Consider the following 19,431-nt stretch of genomic DNA (forward strand, 5'->3'; position numbering starts at 1 on the left):
GCCCCATGGCTTTGCTGGGTTGGAATGGGCTTGACGGCCAAGAGTGAGGTTGGGGACAGTGACCCATCTATGTGTTAAGAGATCAGGCTTCGTCCATCACAATTAGCCTTTGTAATAATCACTTACAACGGAATCCTGTCCGTAGTCCCCTCTACCTTTCCTTTCTCAGAACAGTCGTGATCCTCAGCAGTTTCTCATTAAAAACCCATGGTTTGCTGAGAGATCTCAATTAATTCACTGCAGCACATAGGATTTTAAAGGATTAAGGGTTTTGACTAGGATCCTTAATCATTTCACAGTGATAGAAGCACCACCACCCTGAAGTAATTGTCTTATTATGGTGTGTGAAGCCCAAATTCAGGGCACCTACCTGAGGAGAATGCTCTGTCTTCTTTTGGGTGTGGGACCGTTTCCCAGTATACTGACAGCATATGAGAGTGTGAACTGACCCTGAAATCTGACTGTATTTTAGCATCTGGCTTTGCCTGGGTCTAGGTAGATCACTGGGAAGAGATTGCCAATCCAGAGTCACACCCTGATCCACACCCCTTTCCTGGCTGCAGACAGCTATGTATTCCATCAGCAGGGTGTGCTGTCCTTGAATCCCATGAGAGATGAAAGTTTATTTTAGCCACACCTCAGAGAAACTCGCTTCCTTTCTATTTCCTTGGGGTTGTGAAGGGATGAGTGCTTGGATATGCCAGACACAGCTGCCCCGCGGAACTCCTGACCTCCTCATCTCCTTTCTTTCTGCAGGGAGATCAGGCTTCTCTCTGCTCACTTCCCTAAAATCACTTGGGAGTTAGAAGTTTCAGGATTGACTCCTCAAGAAACTCCCCCGACATCCACGTGACATAAATTGAGGAGATGCTAAGGAGTACTATCCCACCCTGATCCTTCTACTAAGCAATGTCTTCACACCGGATTCCATTATAACAGATCTATTCATGGAAGCCACATTATTTCACAAAACAATAACACAAACCAAACTCAGGTGCGAAGGCAATGAGGACAGAAAGATATAGGGAACGACAAGTCTCCCCGTGTCTCTATACCCTGTTTATGCTGAGTAGAGCAACTGAATGCACTCGGATGAACACATCCTGGAATGCATGCAGCTCCTGCAAAACAGAAAGGCTGATGTTCAAACCGTGATCTTCTGGTTTGGATCCCAATAGATAAACCATTGATACAGTGCAGCATCCCATGATGTGCAAGACCCCTCCATGGTTTCTGAGGGCGTAATTAGTGCCTGGAGCATGGAACATGTACTTCTCTGTGGAGCACCTGGTGGGAGTGCCCTGTAGATCCGTTCCAGGATCCCACGTTGTCTCATAAAAAATAAAATACACCAAACTCAGCGAGATTGCATCTGTTCCCCCTCCTTGCCAACCTGCAGGACACATCAAGCCGGATCCCTAGTTGCCTCCCGGCTGAACTTGACCGGTTCTCAATTGATGAGTCTCGACCCCTTTAGTGGTTGTACGATCCTTTCACAGGGGTTCCCTAAGACTATTGGAAAACACATATTTCTGAAGGTCTTAGCAACAGAGACACCGCTCCTCTATTCGTCCCCTGGGTTGTCTGTCCACATGCACATACACCCACATACTAGTGCCAGGTGTGAAGACAGTTACCCATGCTACACCATGCTTCAAGACCAAATGTCATCTATTTGTAATTAGAAATAATTATTTCACATAGCATGATTACGTATTGTTTTGTGATTAATGGCTATCCTTTAATTATGTTCCATTTGTGAAATGAAATTTCTATGTGTCTGATGTTTACATTATGATTCATACAGTAACAAAATTACCATTATGATGTAGTAAGAAACATTATTTTATGGTTGGGCGTCATCCCAGTAGAAGGAACTGTTTTATATGATCGCGATATTTGGAAGGTTGAGAACCAATGTTATGCATCATAGGCTCCCGGGCTTATTGTTATCACTCCATGCCCCCTTCCCAGGAACACAGAAAGAATATGCATACTCTTGCTGACAACTGAAAACTTATTTCCCGTAGCTTATGATGCAGGTTAAAGTATCACAAAATCTTTCTCCCATTATACAAGGAATAATTGCGAACTATGTAAGGATTCAACAAACATAAATTCATTCTTTCCTACTATCCCTTGGTAGAAAGATAAACTTAGGGGACTGCCTGCAGGTCAGTGGTTCTCAACCTTCTTGATGCCATGACCCTTTAACAGAGTTCCTCGTGTTGTGGTGACACCAACCATCAAATTATTTTCATTGTTACTAACTTAATGTAATCCGCTACTGTTCTGCATCATAATGTGAATATCTGATAGTCGGGATGTATTTTCATTGTTACAAATTGAACACAATGAAGCAGAGTGATTAATCACAAACAATATGTAATTATGTTCTGTGAAATGTTTACGTGTTTTCCGATGGTCTGAGGCCACCCCTGTGAAAGGATTGTTTGACCCCCACAGGGGTCGCGCCCCACAGGTTGAGAACCGCTTCTGTAGGGGATCACATTATCTCTCTGTTGATTTGGATCAAAGTCTTTGTCACCATTCCACATTTGGTGACCTGACATTTCACCTCCTGCTCCCTCAGGAAATGTGTTGAGTCCAAAATATTTCCAGAGTCTAAGACGTCTCACATGAACCGTCAGGTCCAAATAAGAACCAGACGAGTCCAGGCAGAGCAGTGGCAGCTGCAAAACACCACCACACCGTGCACACACTCTTGTTGCACCAGTTTGAAGAAATCCTCCAAAAGAGCAAGTTAAGGTCTTTAGAAAGCATCCAGCTGACCAAGGTGTTTACTAATGGGTGACTATTTAGTCCCCTGAGCCTCTGTGTCTCTGCAGACAAAAGTGTTGCACACTGACTATTTGTGACTTTGCTGCTAAAAAGCATTGAGGGATAACTCAGTTAATTGGGATCTCTTTGAGGCTCTCTTGAATCTTGCATATCCCTGTGATTGTCTTTGAACCTAGCGCTTTTATTATTCTAAGGTTAAGAAACTGTGACTGGTCACATTACATTTGCATAGATAAGAGGTTAGGAATGTTTAAGTGCTTTGATGTTTGCTTTGTAACTAAGTCCCTGTGTAAGAAGAGTATATATACCAAGCTTCCAATATACTGGAGACTTCAGTCCATTGGATTGGAGTCCTCCCTATCCCATGCTTTATACATAACTCTTTCTTTTCCTTTCATCTGCACGCCTTAGTTCGAACCCAGCTTGATGTGGGATAGCTGGTCTAATCCCCCTGCAAAGGTCCAGCCCCCAATAGAGTTCAGCTGCCTCCAACAGAGAAACGGTGTGCATCATCACCAATTAGGGATAGCGATTAGAAGATGGGGCATTCCAAAGCACTTCGTCGTTGCACGGTTACGTGGATGAAAAATCATTTGTGATCACAATAAGGAATTAGTGGATGATTTCTAATCAGCGCAGGTGTGCCAAAAGGACAAGCTTATCTATCTTGAAAGAAATGTGACCAGATTGCTGCTTACAGGCTTGGATGATGGGATTTCAATTGACATACTTTGGACAGGTTTTGGGGAGGGATCATTCCCTGGAGAAGCACAGGGAGACTAAAGAAGTCCCTTGACGTGATGAATTGATGGAGTGGCGGCAACAAGGGCCTGAAACTTACAGTCGTGAGGATGGAACAGGAGTGTGCAGTCTTCCCTTCTGTCGTGCATGGGGTCCCTGCGCATCAGAGGTGACTCAGTGACACAGAACAACAGCGACGTCGGCCATCATTGAATTCACACTGTTCTCTGTGAGATAACAGGGCTGTTCGCATCCCTCCATGGTGATTACAGGGCAGTCATGGGGAGTGTAATTTACCTGTGATCAGCGCAAATGGGCTGTGTGCTTTCCCTGTCAGCTCTAGTCTACTACAAAGCAGGTGTGCACAACTGAAGCTGTGATGCGATTCCATCATATAGCACAGGGTTATATTATTTACAATCAATGGATTGAATGGAAGTTGTGGAACGTAATGGGCACTGATTTAGAAGCTTACTTCTTCGGACGTAAAGCTTTAAGAACCCAGACATTGTTCTTTTGAGGTCCAGGCACCCACGAATTACTACGTTATACTATGCTATTGCACTTGTATCTTCAGAGATCTCTTCTCTTGAGGAAGTGGAGCATCAAGCAGGAAGATGTCCTAAAAGCTGACTGTTCTTAGAATGGGGCAAGAATTAAGTGCAAACTCACTCACCATTCATGCATCTAAATTTTATATATATATATGATTCACTTAGAAAAATCATTGTCATTTTACGTTACAGAACGTTATCAGTCATCCGCCTGGGCATCACTTCCATTACCTTAAAGACATTGTTGTCTTAGAGAGACTATATTTGGCAGTGTAGAACTGTCCCTGTGAGTCTCCAAGGGATCTACGGCATAGATATATTTAATTGTATATATACGGTAACATATATATATACTATAACTTTATTGGTAGAGCTCTTACACCTCTTATAAGAATCCATACATCAATTGTATCAAGCACATTTGTACAAATGTCACCACCAACATTTTCAAAACATCGTTTCCGACTTGAGCCCGTCCTATCAACTCCTCTTTATTCCCCTCCTTTCCCCACTCTCCCACCCTCCAGAGTTAATGATAAATAATAAATTATTTACATATCTTACACTGTCTGCTCTCTCCCTTCACCCATTTGTTTTTAGTTTCCTTCACTCGGGGGTGGGGCGGGGGTTCTATATCCATCCTTGTGATCGGTTGCCCATCCCCTCCACTTCTGCCCACACCTCAACTCTACCCTCATAGTATCGCAACACCCATGATTGCTTCTGAAGTTTTATCTGTCCTGGATTCCTTATGCTGAGAACTCTCATCTCTCCCAGTGTCTTAGTAAGAGTACTCAGTCCCATATTTCTCTGGTGGAGAAAGGTCTGGATTTGAACTGTCAGCCTTCTAGATAACAGCCCACATATAAGTCGTTACACCATTAGCGCTCTAAAATATATATACTTACCTCACTACCAAACTACAGAATATCCTGTAACATCCAAGTAGACATAGAGAAATCCCCACCGAAAGTAGATGGGATATGCACAAAAGATAAGACAGACAGCTGCTGCAAGAACCGTGCGTGCAGAAAGATACAGTCCAAACTTTATATCCCATTCATGCTGAGTACAGCAACCAAGTGCACTCTGATGAATGCACCCTGGAATGCACTCAGCCCATGCAACGTAGGAAGACATGTGTTCAAGCCGTGATCTCCTGGTTTGTATATCGATACAAGCACTGGCAACAGCCACCTCTTCCATCATAGGCAACCACGCATCTCTGATATCTGAGGTCATAAATGTTGTTTGAAGCAGATAAATTCGTCCTTCCCTGTGGAGGACCTGGTCGGATAATTCCATAGATCTTGTGCTTATCTGCCCAGAACTTCCTTCACAGCACCACGTGCGATAAGGCACTATGCAACTATGCAATAGGACTCCCCAAATGACATCAGGGAATAACTGAAGTATCCCTTAGGAGCACTGGGAGGGAAGAGGGTGAGTGGGTTGGAAAGGGGGAACTGATTACAAGGATCCACATGTGACCTCCTCCCTTAGGGATGGACAACAGAAAATGGGGTGAAGGGAGACGCCGGATATGGCAAGATATGAAAAAATAATAATTTATAAACTACCAAGGGCTCAAGAGGGAGGGGAGAGCGTGGTGGGAGGGGAAAAAAGAGGACTTGATGCAAAGGGCCTGAGTGGAAAACAAATGCTTTGAAAATGATTAAGGCAAAGAATGTACAGATGTGCTTTATACAACTGATGTATGAATACGATGGATGGTGATAAGAGTTGTATGAGTCCCTAATAAAATGTCTTAAAAATAACAAATAAATAAATACAACTGCAGTGTTTCTCTTCATTGCTAAAAAAAATAAGGAAGGAAAGAGAACGAAAGAGAGGAAGGAACAAGAAACTGTGTCACATCCACACAATGGATCCTGCGCTTTCCTGAACACGGTGGATAAAAGGATGAAACCCCGCGAGACATGGGAGGACCTGGAACCCGTTAGGCTGAGTGAAGTCAGTCCATCACAGAAGGATAGGTATTGTGCGAATCCACCTGTATAAGGAAAGACACCAATTAAACAAATCTTAGAGGCCGATTCAAAACACGCTGGTAGAAAGTCTGCCTACGGTCCCTAATGCAGAGAGCACTGTCCTTATAAGCACTTCGTACCATCCAACTGGAAAGAGACCTCACCTCAGCGAGGGTCATCCTATGGGAAGGAGGAACAGGGTGAAGACCATCCACTTGATGCTGTACAGCATCGAGACAAGGCTGGGACAAAATCAGCAGGCCCTCCACAGGACTGAGAGGGGAACCTTACTGGGCAATCAGATTAAGACCAGGGCAGGGGGCATGTCCATTTCAGAGGAGGCACTGACCATTCTGTTGGTGGGTCAATGGAGAGGAGCATCCTCATACGGGGAAGGTGTGCTAAACAGTAATTATAGGAAATTAAGGGAGGAGTACACCCAGTTCTATGATCCTGAGTAGAAACGTTTGAGTAACATTCTATGAAAAGCTCATTGATCCATGCCACGGACTAAGGACTATGATGACCCCAGGTGCTGACCGTACAGGGAACATGGCTTCACAATAGAAGAACTCGGTGTGGAAGCCTGACTGAAGGCCGGGGAACATCTCAGTCAGACCTTGCTGTGGCTTCTGACTTAGGACTGAGATTCCTTGATGGGAGTGCTAGCAAACAATGGCCACCCCACACGGTGAAAATGGCCTGCTTTGGACTTTGGGTGGGACCCCTGGCTTCTTGGGTGTCCAATCAAATGGCTCCAGAACATCCATATATTTACTACTCAGCTCTCTCCTTGCATTCTTCTGACAGGTATGAATCTGATCGACAAGGTGCCACCCTTGTAAAGAACGTTACAGGAAATGCAACCCTGACTCAATGAAAACAGAGCTTGATCATTTCAGCATCCAATGCATGCAATGAAACCACGCACAGATTGTGGTTCACACCTGCACTGGGCTCACATACACTCTTCTCCATATTACCTCGCTATCTAAGCCAATGGATCAATTAATGCCTCTGTCAGCACAATTGCACAATACCCCAAGGGGATGACGGTTAATGTTTTCATTTTGCTTTGTTTGTTCGTTTTACACTGTGTGTTTTCTTTGTTTGTTTTCCACAAACAAATCAAAACAAGGCCCCCCAGTAAACCGGTCTGGTTTATAATCAGTGGACAAGCTGAAAGAGTGGAAGCATCGAGATAATATCTGACGCAACGGTTTATCAGTGACAGAGGATGGAGAGGGTGAAGGGAATAGGAGAGCAAGTAATGAAAGTAGGAGGGGGGCACAGAGTCGATTGTGAGGATGCATATGCAACCCTTTTTAAAGGCAACCAAACTATGGAGGTGTATGATATGCGATATTTATATCAATAAAACTATCCAGGCAGGCTAGGTTTTGCAATGTCAGAATGGAAATTGTGTCAAATATGAATAGGTAGTGATGTGATACAGGCTACATTCTTCCACTGACGTCTTCCCAAATATTCGTTTGTTTTTAAAAATCATTTTATTGGGAGCTTACACAACTCTTATCAAATTACCCCATAACCACAGTGTGGGTGTCAACCTTTGTGTTAGTGTTTATTCCTACAATAGTGTTCTCATACAGTATTTGTGCTTTTGAGATTGACTGAGCACAACACCAGAAGTTGTAAACGATGACTCACTTCGTGGGGTAAGTGGAGGCTGTGTCAGTCCCGAGGGGCAGTTGCTCCCTGTGGTGTAGGCTCCCTAGGTGTTGGAAGCACCCTGATTGTGGTTGCTCTGGCGTGTGCTATAGGGATTGAGATAGACAGATGTATATCCAACAGGACAAAACTATATGTAGACCTGAGATTGAGCATGATGATTCTGTGTCAGGTGACTAATGTTTAGCCTCCTCCTCCTACACTGCCTTTCACATGTTCCTTTATGTTCTTAAATGAATCCCTTGTCAACACATGCAGTCATGGAGAAGGGTTGAGGTGATGTGTCAGCATGTCCTAGCGTGCTCAGGGATTGGTCTGGTATAATGCACTGGTCTTGGTGGTGAGGTTGATATCACATGATGAAGTCCAGGTGGAGATGTACTGTGAGCCAGGGAACTCGGAGGTAATTTCCTCATGACCATGGTCTCCCCATGTTTAAGGATTCTATGAAACTCTATGGCTTTGAACTGGATCTGGTCATGATCATCTTTGAAAAACATGGGATATATCTAAGGGCCCCAGAGCAGGGAATATACAGGCTACCAGATCTAAGAAAGGGAGCAGACACCATGGAGAACACAAAAGATGAGTGGAACCTGTTAAAAGAAAATATGTGTACATTAAAATATTTCCTCAAAAGATTAAAACAAGAATCCACACACTGGGAAAATATATTTATTGATAAAATAATGGACAATAATGAAATCCCATGTAATAACCAAAACTATATCTCAATTAATAAAAATAAAAATTTAAAAATAAAGAACAACAAATGATTGAAGGGGTAGAGATAGTGGAACACTATCCATTGCTGGTGGGCATTTAAATATGTACAAACACATTTAGGAATCTGGTGATTCCTAAAAGAGCTGGCAATAGAAATAGCATACAACCCAGCAGTGCCATTTGGGGGCATACACCCCAAAAGATATAAGAGACCACTGAGGATCAGATGTATCTTGTCCTATGTTTGTTCCAGCAGTTAAAATCACAAAACCTAGGGATTAAAAGTCAATGTCAAAAAACCCAAAATTGTCATAACTGAACCAGTATGTCACAGCATAATCAATGGAGAAATATTTTAAATTGTCAAGGATTCTTCTCTTGCCTGGATCCACAATCAATGGTATGGAAACAGTATTCAAAATATCAAAAGACATTTTATCCTAAGGAAATCTGTTGCACAACACCTTCTTGAGGTGCAGAACAGCAAGATAGTCCTTTGAGAATTAAGGTATTCCTGACCAAGCCATGGTATTCTCCATGGTCTTCTACACATATGGAAGTTAGACACTGAAGAAGGAAGACCATAGTAAAACCGGTGCACTAGAATTCTGGCGCTGGAGAAGATCATTAAAGGTGCCATGGACAGCTAAAATGACAAACCAAAATGCCTTCATAAAAGTGTGGCCAGTGTGATCCTTAGATGCATGGAGCGCAAGACTTCTCCTGAACGTACTTTGAACATATTGTCAGGAAAACCAGTCCCCGCAGAAGGGCTTCCTGCTTGTCAGAGTGGAGGGTGGATAAAAAGAGGAAAGCCCTCATGGAGATAGATTGACACGGTGGCTGCATCTATGGGCTCAGGAATAGGAACAATTGTGAGGATGGAGACGACTGGTCCGTGTTGGTTCTGTTGTGAAGAGGGTTGCTACGGGTGGGGTGTGATCCTACAGTAACTCACACCAACATCAGTAGTTATGCTCAAGGTTTTTATTATCATGATCATTAAATATTTTGCGACTCTTATCACAATCCACACATCCAACCATTGTGTCAAGCACATTTGTGCATATGTTGCCAACATCATTTTCAAAACATTTTCTTTCTACTTGAGCCGTTCATATCAGCTCCTTATTTTTCCCTCCCTCCTTTTTGAACCCTTTGTTATAAATTATTATTTTCATGTCTTACATCATCCGCTGTCCCCCTTCACCCACTTTTCTGTTGTTTCTCCCCCTGGGAGGGAGTTACAAGTCGATCCGAGTGATCGATTCCCTTTTCCTCCCCACACTTACACCTTACCCTCTTGGCATCCCGACTCTCATTATTGGTCCTACGTCTTTATCGATCCTGGATTCCCTGTGTTTCCAGCTCTGATCTTTATGAGTGTACATCCTCTGGTCTGGCTGGATTTCTAAGGTAGAAATGGGATCATGATAGTCAGGGGGAGTGGGCAGAAGCCTTAAAGGACTAGAGGAAAGTTGTATGTTTCATTCATACTGCACCCTGAGTGTCTCAACTTCTCCCCGACACACCTTCTGTAAAGGCATGTCCAATTGTCTACAGATGGGCTTGGGGATTCCACACTGTGCATCCTCCCCACCACCCGCTGCACCCCTATTGAAATTAGTATGATTTTGCTCTGGGTCTCAAATGCCTGTAAAATAATCCCATTGACACCTCATGATCACACAGGCTGGTGTCTTTCCATGTGGACATGTTTGCTTTTCAGCTAGATGGCTGACTGTGTATCTTCAAGCCTTTAAGTCTCCAAATGCTATATCTTTTGATAGACGTGCACCATCAGTTTTCTCCAACACATTTGCTTATGCACCCACTTTGTCTTCAGCGATCCTGTCGGGAAGGTGAGCATCACTGGGTGTTCTTAAGTTCGGCACTCTTGCAGCAGGAGAAATGAATAGCACGGGTGCATGGCTTTGGAACATGCGTTTATTTTCTACTATTGCAAGTGGTAGGAGACAGAAATGTGGGGCAGGGCTCTCGGCACTTGTTTTCTCCCTGGAAAGGAGTCAGCGGAAAGTCATGTCGCTTTTTAGCATCGGGGACACCTGCAGTCCTGAAGAACTCCATGTGCCTGGGCATCCACGTCACCTAGATCCTGCATATGCCCACGGAAGGGGCCGTGGGTGACAGGGATGTATTTTGCTCCTGGCTTTGATTCGTGATATGGGTGAGCACATCTGCTACCTGCTGCTGAATCTCCTTTTCCATCACTTTCAGAAGATGGATGTGAAGCAATTAAGGCTTGACTTCAGGAAGGCTGATCACGTTAGATGCATCCTCTGACCGATACCTCCAACCTCCTTCGTCATCATGGCAAACATGACCTCAAGCTCAAGAACTCAATCCAAACCGCTCTAATTTAGGAAACACTAGTCTTTCCAAATACGACATTGGGATCCCGAGGTAGAAGTCAGGATTGAGAACAGATGGCAAAGGGTTGTGGCACTAGTTGTCCATACGGATGCAGATTGCATCGCACAGGGTGCGACAGTGCCTGTAAGCAAGGCGTATTCTTTGGGGTCCATGGAGCTGCAAGGTCAGCCTCAGCTGCTCCATCACCTCTGCAAGGGTATGCCAGGGCAGAGTTAACTGGGGGTCCATGTAGCAATTGAGGGGGACAGGAAGCTCTAGAAAGGCAAAGTTGCACCTTGGGAACGTGTGAAACAGCAGGGTCTGTAGGACAGCCATGGACAACAGGTTTCCGCAGAGTTTCAAGGTTCTGAGCTGAGAGCAGTGACCCAGAGCAGGCTGCAAGTAATCGCAGTCCGAGTCCGTGATGCCACAGTCCGCCAAATCCAGGTGGACCAGGGTGGCTGAGACTCTGTTCAGCAGAGCAGGGAGGAACTCGTAATTGGAGCCAGGCCTGCGTACACCACTCAAGTCAAGGGATTTCAGGTGGCTGGTGCAGGGACATGAGGACAGGTATGTCAAGTCCTGGTCCATAAGCAAGGAACGGCGTATGTGCAGGGTCTCCAAGGGCGCCTGCAAGCATCTGAGCAGCTGGTGGAGGTGGTTACCAAAGAAGTTCACAGAGTGCAGCATGAGGGTGTGGAGCTGATGCAGACTGAGGAGCTGAGTGGTGAATTGTTGAAGTAGCTTCTGCACCTCGTCCTCATCGTTCTCCCCGGGGACGATGCAATACAGGGTGCATTCAGAGAGGAGGAGTGTATGCAGTTGGACCATCTGGGACAGGTAAGGAGCGAACCAGTTGAGGCTTTGCAGGTCCCAGCTACCAAGCAATCTCATCTCCTGGACAGAGTCTAGCTGCACTACATTGAGGATCTCCCCAAGAATGGGAAGCGGGGCAACATTCCGAACAAGCTCGAGCTTCCTGCAGCACAGGTGTGGCAGGTCCTTTGTCTGCTTGACCCTTTCGATGAGGAAGGTGAGCATTTCATTTGGGATGTCTGCCTGAAAGCACAGGTCAGTGAGCACCGTCATGCCAGCCAAGGCTGGATATTTCTCCACTGACCTACATTTGTCTTCTTTGAGGATCTGAGTCTTGGGATGGGTGGACTCTGGATCCTCTGATGACGTTACAGAGGCAGTAGACTGGCGTCCAGCCCACACTTTCCAGAAGTTGGTCCCAGTGTTCATTTGTAAATCCAGCACTTTCAGTTTGCATCTCCTGTGCTTAACCTTCTGGGAAAGCAGTATAGCAAGGCCATCAAGGGCAGCCTTTAAGATGTCAGGGGGAGACTGACAATCTTCCATCAGAGCCCCCAGAGGGAGCTTGAGGAAGGGCCACACCCCAACCATGGCCTTCACTGTCTCTCTGTAATCTCCGACAACAGCTGCCACGAACAGGGGAGGGAAGAGCTCTGTGGGCAGCCACTCCAGAGAGGCAATGGCTGAGGCCTCATTCTGCAACACGCTCTGGATGGCCAGGTCCAGGAGCCTGGGTGGGTTCCTGCTGCTCATGCTGATCAATCAGCTCCAAGAGCGATCCTGACCTGTGAATGAAGAGAAAGGGTCTGCTCAGTGTTCTGGGAGAGCCAATCTGGTTGTCCTAGCCCTCCACACTCTGGACTCCACTGTCATCCCCTTAGCCCCTCAGAGAGGAGCTCGCTGACCATGCTAATCTTTCCAGTAACTCACACTGGTAGAGGCTGGTCCACGTGGGCTTAGATTTCAAACTGGATTCTTTTTCTTCTGACTCAAGTTGACCCAGAGGCTGTGGAATCCAAGATGGGCAGTCAGGAGTCTGATGGCAGACAGTGACCTCAGCAGCTGGGGAGGTGAATGAAGCAAAAATAAGTAGGAAATTTGGGGGACACTACCTCAAGTTTCAAAGACTGAGAGTGAGACGAAAGGGCCCGACATTTCAGAGCTAGGGAACACTTATCCATGGGACTGGAGGTCTCATCCTTTCAGCTCAGGGGCTCTGACAACAGATGGTTTTGCCTCTCTGGATTCATCTGCATCGCTCATTCCCTAGATCATGAATGCAGAATATTCAAACATCACAACAGAGTGAAATCATCTGGAAATAGAAATTCCACTCAAAACTTACTTTCTGAGTAAGAAGCCGGATGTCCGCATTCACTTTTTAAAAATTTCTTTTAATGGAAGACAGATGTTTCTTTCCTTTTATTAAATACGTTTATTGGGGACTCTTACATCTCTTATCGTAAGCCACACATGCATTCATTGTGTCAAGCACATTTGCAGGGATGCTAATATCATCGGTTTCAAAACATTTTCTTTATACTTGACCCTGTTTATATACAATGAGAGGGAAACCAATCCATGTACTTATATCTATATGTTAAGAATTAAGGTTGCCGATGGACATGGGGCCTAGATTCAAGTACTACCTCAACAAAAGTCACTTGGTCCTAATTATCTGCATTCTGTGATGCTCACCTTCCCGATACCATAACGTAAGATGAAATGTGGGCATAAGCAAAGGTGGGGAAAGCTGCCTGTCTATGAAAAGATATAGCATTTAGGTGTTAAGGGCTTAAAGTTAAATAAGCAGCCATCTAGCTGAAGTGGTTTTCTTGATTTGACTGTTATTGATAACTTATTGAAAATGAAATGTTCTGACTGAAGCCCTTACCTAAAAGACATTTTGTGGGAGTTCATTATCAGCAGGCAAAAGCAAAGCTGGGGCCATGAAGCTGAAGACTTGAATCAGATGCAGGAGAATGCAAATATAACCTCAGACACATTCCACTTGAATGTCAAGAGCATCTCAACAACAGATGTGATCAAGTGAATACGATCGACAGAAAACTGGACCAGCTATAGCATGACATCAATAGTATCATGTATGAAAGAAAAATCCTTCACAAAACAGAAAAGAATGAATGACCTAGCTGGACGCAAAGGAGACTCTGAATCCTGACATTGGTAGAAGCATCGCTAAAGCCAATGGAAGAAACCATCAAGAGCTGAGCATAACATGTAAAACAGAAGACAAATTACACTATTATAGTGAGATATGCTGCTCAAGGTGAAAATCACCAGTGACAATAGGAGGTCAAAGAGGTGGTAAGAGGAGGCCATTCCGTGCATGTAACAGATAAAGGAGAGGTGGGAAGGAGCTGAGACCCAGTTAAAGCTTTGTCTTACATAAAAGCAGGAAAAATAAAGGCAGAGCCAATTAAATACAGATTCGTTTGGGGTTTCCTCCTTTCGACAGAGAAACTAAACATAAATAGTCATTTCTGCCAAGATCTTTGTTAATAGCTTTGGAATAAAAAAGGGACTTTTTTTATCCATCACGTCATCATTGAGGAGGACAAAAGACTAAGCTTTCGCTCATTTACATGTCTTAGTTTACAGGAGACTTCCCTTAAGTCTACACTCTCATTCTGCCCCTGTGCTTCAGCATCATTTACCTGTCTTTCCCAGAGCAATCTGTTCCACCTTGCTTCCAGGACACCGTGAGATTCCGAGCTACTGATCTTCCCCGTGTCCTTTCAAGTTCAACATGAGTATTTGGTGGTCAGAAAATGAGTGTTGGTTCTCAAGAAGGCAGTGGGACTATTCCCTGCATTAGGACAGACTCGGGAGCATTCGCAGGCACTGGTTATGCAATGGGCTGCTGTGACCTGCATGGTCAGCAGTTTGAAACCACCAGCAGCTTCGCAGGAAAAACACTGGGCTTTCTTGTCCCATGAAGAGTTATCGCACCAGCAATTCTAAGGGGTTGCTGAAAGTCAGCAGTGACTCCATGGCAGTGTGCTTCAGTCTGAGAGGCTGTCAGAAAGTGCTCGACATGTAAGGTCAAACACAATGCAGACAGAGCTGAAGAACCTTCCTTAGAATTTTTTAAGCGCAAGGAACTGAAGAAGACCACAAGTGCTAGAAGCAAAACAAAACAAGACAGAACAGAACGAATCGAAAGTGCAAATTTCACAATCAAAATTCTATGGTTCCCAATTTTGAAAGATGCTGTTTTGGTTAGGAGCATTTGTGTCATTCCAGATGCACAGAAATCCTATAACCTACGAAGGAAGCACTGTTCTGTCCTGTCCTCCCAAGCCACCACTGTGAAACAAACTGCCACACAAATATTCGATGAAAAATGCAGGGGCCACAAAAACAAGATGAAGGAACACACAGAGTGGGTTTCCTAAAAGAAGGAGACAGTCAACCATGACAAGAAGTAGCGTATGAAACAGGGATTCTAGGACAAGACCCTTTCCCTCTGTCCATCCATGGATCTGGTCTCCCACGGAGAGGCCGCTGTGTTCTCCCATCTCCTTACACCAGCCCTCCAAGATCTGTGTCCCTCCCCATCAGCTCCTCGCAACCATTCAGGTAGTTTTCATGTAACTCTCATTCAACTCACAGTTGCAGACGCTGACAAGGCTCCAATTTCAGTCTTGGCCACGGTCCTTGTTGAAGTAGATCCGGTGCATGAAGAATCCAAGAAGGCAGGTCGAACGGCAGACTTCTTCGTCAAGAATGTTGAGCCTGAAAACTTCCAGAGAAGCCAGGAAAATGTTGGCAAGGTTCCGTCTCAAGTCCAGACACCTTCAGGTCAGGTGAAGGGTCCAGGTGCAGAACAAAGCTACAGAGCATTCAGAGAGTCCTTTTAAAGGATAAGACCACACCCACCAGGAAGCTATTGCTTCCCCCTCATTGGCTGTTGACAGTAGGTCTCATCATGGAAGTGATGGCATTTCGTGAGATCTCATCAGCCGGGCTGATGCCATCAGAACGGACCAACTCCTGAGAATCCAGACCCAGCCCTGTTCACACAAGTCCTCGGCCATCAGCCCTTATGCACGGGGAGGGAGAGGACACAGAAGATGGTGAGGGTTGTGTTGGAGGGTGAAAAAGGATTAAGTGGGTGTTTATAGAAATAGCTTTATTGGCCCGTTTCTCATACATGCAATATAGTTTTGTCATTATGGGTGCTCCTCTTTGTAGTGCATTTCCTGAAGCACAAACTTTCGTCCACTGTAGCTCATCCGACTTATGAACAAACTTATGAAAAGGAGTAGAAATGCCTCCTTGGCTTCCTACTGACTGTCAATCTCTCCAGGAGTAGATGGCTTCATTAAAGCACATGGACTGGCTGACAGATTTGAACCAGTGACCTGGTGGTGTGCTGACCAATGTTTGAAGGACTGACCTCTGCCGAAGGATCCCACACACTGTCTTAAATCTCAAGTGCTCTCAGAATACAAGCATCAACCTAAGAGTTTCCATGACTGTAACTCTGTGTGGGAGTAGAAAGCCCCATCTTTCTCCCATATATAAAGTGTCTTGTCTGCTTTTGCCCCATGGGATGCTTTCCACTTTCTCTCAAGGGCTGTATGAGCTTTGTTGGTAAACAATGCTGCGTGTCTTTGAGGTGGAAGACTCTCATCTTTCTCCATTGTAGAAGCTAGTGGTTTTGGAAGCCTCCAACTATTGATTAATAGACAAGCACAGCCCACCACCTAGGCACAACTCCAAAACTGACATCCTTCCGTGCCCATTTCTGTTAGGTCGAGGGAACAGAGCCCAAAATTGAATGCACATTTTTAATAGTGTTGCTCCAGGAGAAGTAAATACCACAAGAGGATAGCTTTACAAAGAGACATTTATTTTATCTTAGGAAAAATATGTTAGTGTCAGAAGCTTAGACATGGATATGAAAGATTGGATGTTGATTGTCTTGTACTGGGATGGACTGGTAACTTTCAGCATCTGTGTGCATTCCATGGGGATTCCATGAGTGTTGGCATCCAGGTTCTTCTGAATCTATAATGTTCCCCTGCAGGGACCCTGGGTTCCAAGGACATGCTCTGCTCCTGTCTGTTGGCCTCTCTTTTCATATCTTGTTAATGAGAGATGTGAAGCCAGCAAGGAATGACTGGGCTAAGGGCGTAAAGGTCAGATGCTTCCTGTAATCTTCAACCCCAATCACCACATTGTTAGAGCAAAGATAGCCTAATCCTCTTGAACCTAATTCCAAATAATATCATTTGCATGAGGGTTTTCCACGTGGTACAGTAAACCAGAAGCATAAGTGAGGATTAGTAAGGAAGGCAACCACATTAGCTTTCTACATGCATGATGATTTGATCCCAACTTCCCTTACTGGGAGAAAATCTTAAAGTGAGGAATCTGTAGGCTGGCAGGGTCATCTTGAGATCCTCCATTGCATCTAAAAGAGTATCCTAAGACAGAGAACTTTCCGTGTCCTCATAGCAATCCTGAGGCAAAAGGAGCCCCAGAAGGGAGAACTTACACAGAGCTTGTGTGCTGAAGCAGGTCCTGCAGGACCGCCATGGAGACTGGGTTTCCACCCAACTCTAAGATGGTGAGCGCGGAGTACTGGCACAGAGCAGGCTGCAAGGCAGTGAGCTCAGAGTTATCGATGTCACAGTCAGCTAAATTCAGGTGGTTCACGGTGTCTGAGACCCTCTCTAGCAGACTTGGGAGGAATTCATGTCTTAAGGAATCCCTGAACATACCACTCATATGCGGGGACCTTAGTTGGCTGGTTCGGGGACAAAAGCACAGGCTGTCAGGCCAGAGTCCAAAGTAATGCAGTGCTTTTAAAGAGAGAAACTGCGAATGTGTAGGCCAACAACTGAGCAGCTGATAGACGTGGTCATTGAGGAAGAAGACTGATTCCAGAACGAGGTGTTGGAGTAATGCAGACTGAGGATATGAGAGGCCAGTTTTGCAAGACACTTCTCCACTTTGTCCATGGTACATGACACCAGGGGATCTGGACTTATGTGGGACTTACGTGGGAAACATGGAGTGTGCTCTGGTGACACATCTGGGACAGGTAAGCAGTAAACCAGTTGAGCCTCTGCAGGTCCCATCTGCAGTGGATTCCCACCTCCTGCACAGAATCCATCTGTACCCCATTTAAGATCTCCTCAATAATCAGAAGCTGTGACAGATCTCCTTCAAACGCTAACTCCTGACAGCAGAGGGGTGGCAGGGTCTTTCCACAGTTGACTCTTGTAATGATAATAGTGAGCAATTCATCTGGTACTGATTCAAGAAGGCAAATGCTTTTGAGCAAATACATAGAGGCCAAACACTGAGGCTTCTCTCCTGCTACGGGATCCTTCCCTTTGAGAGTCACAGTCCTGGGCTGCGTTGTTACTGGACGCAATGGATTGGGTTTCAGACCACACTCTCCAAAACTTGGTGTCAGTGTTCAGGCATATATCCACAACTCAGAGTTCACATCCCCTGCGTGGAATCATCTGGGAAGCAGGATATCAAAATATCCTGTTGAGAATGCCAAGACTTCATGAGAGCCCCTAGCGGGAGCAGGATAAAAAGCCAAGACACTACCGTGGCCTTCGCTGCGTGTCTGTGTCCACCGACCACTGCTGCATGACAGTGGTGGGAAGAGTTCGTGAGTAGCGACTCCAGGACGGCCATGGCTGAGGCCTCATCCTGCCACACACTCTGGATGCCCAGGTCCAGGAGCCTGGGTGGGTTCCTGCTGCTTCTGCTGATCAATCTGCTCCAAGAGCAATCCTGACTTGTGAATGGTACGAGACGTCTGCTCAAACTTCTGGGAGAGCTACACTGGTTGTCCTTGCCCTCCAAAACTGGATCATGGCACCCAGAGCTCCTCAGAAGGGAGCTTTCTGGCTTTGTTACTCCTCTTATCAACTCACAGTGGGAGAGACTCGCAAGACCCATGTGAGGCTTACATTTCAGTCTAGATACTTCCTCTGTCTATGTTGATCCTAAGGTGTTGGAATCCAATATGGGCAGACAGATGGTGGACAGTGACCTCAGCAGCTGGTGAGGTGGATAAATCAAAGATCAGTAGGAAATGTGGTCATTGCACATTGAATCGAACCATCCCAAGGCTTACTCTACAGGAAAGGCAAACTCAAGAGGCATAATGGTGCATTCAACAAATGGAAACATGGAGATCTGTATTGAACTACAATGCTCTCTGTGATGGATATCTATGGGAGTACAAGAAAGTCTTGTCAATACAATGATGAGTAAAATTTCCTCACGATTCACTAATGAAGAAGCTGAAGTAGTTTTCCAATCACTTCAGTATGAAATTGACCCATCATGTAGTCAAGAGGCATAGATAATTATTGGTAATTGGAGTGAGAAATTAGGAAACAATGAGGTAGGGGAAACAGTTGGAAAATATGGTCTTGGTGATAGAAGGATTCGGGAAATCACAAGGTAAAATTTGCAAGTATACTTTAGACAAACATTAGCCACATTAAGGCCATCTTGTTGACTGATGGATAACCTGCCTCCTTCCCCCAACCCCCATGTCAGCAAGTCCCAGTAGTCATTTATTTTTATTTATTTTTAAATATGCTCCTATGTAATCAAAATCAGAACATTTTAATTAATATCCTTGTTCCCTTTAATGTTTTCACCATGATGGTACAATTTTTATTTTATTAACCAGGATGTTGTTATCAATGCTATACCCTGCAACATTCACT

At 45.0% G+C, this 19,431-nt stretch overlaps 1 protein-coding gene across 1 annotated transcript; it reads right to left on the reverse strand.

The window, feature by feature from the left end:
* Window positions 1-10,972: 10,972 nt before the first annotated feature.
* Window positions 10,973-11,968, reverse strand: LOC142435699 (PRAME family member 12-like). The gene has a single exon (XM_075539888.1). The coding sequence runs from the start codon at window positions 11,966-11,968 to the stop codon at window positions 10,973-10,975; it is 996 nt and encodes a 331-aa protein (XP_075396003.1).
* Between the last annotated feature and the right edge of the window lie 7,463 nt (window positions 11,969-19,431).

This window comes from Tenrec ecaudatus, chromosome Y (assembly GCF_050624435.1).
Source record: "Tenrec ecaudatus isolate mTenEca1 chromosome Y, mTenEca1.hap1, whole genome shotgun sequence".
In the NCBI taxonomy this organism is placed as follows: Eukaryota; Metazoa; Chordata; class Mammalia; order Afrosoricida; family Tenrecidae; genus Tenrec; species Tenrec ecaudatus.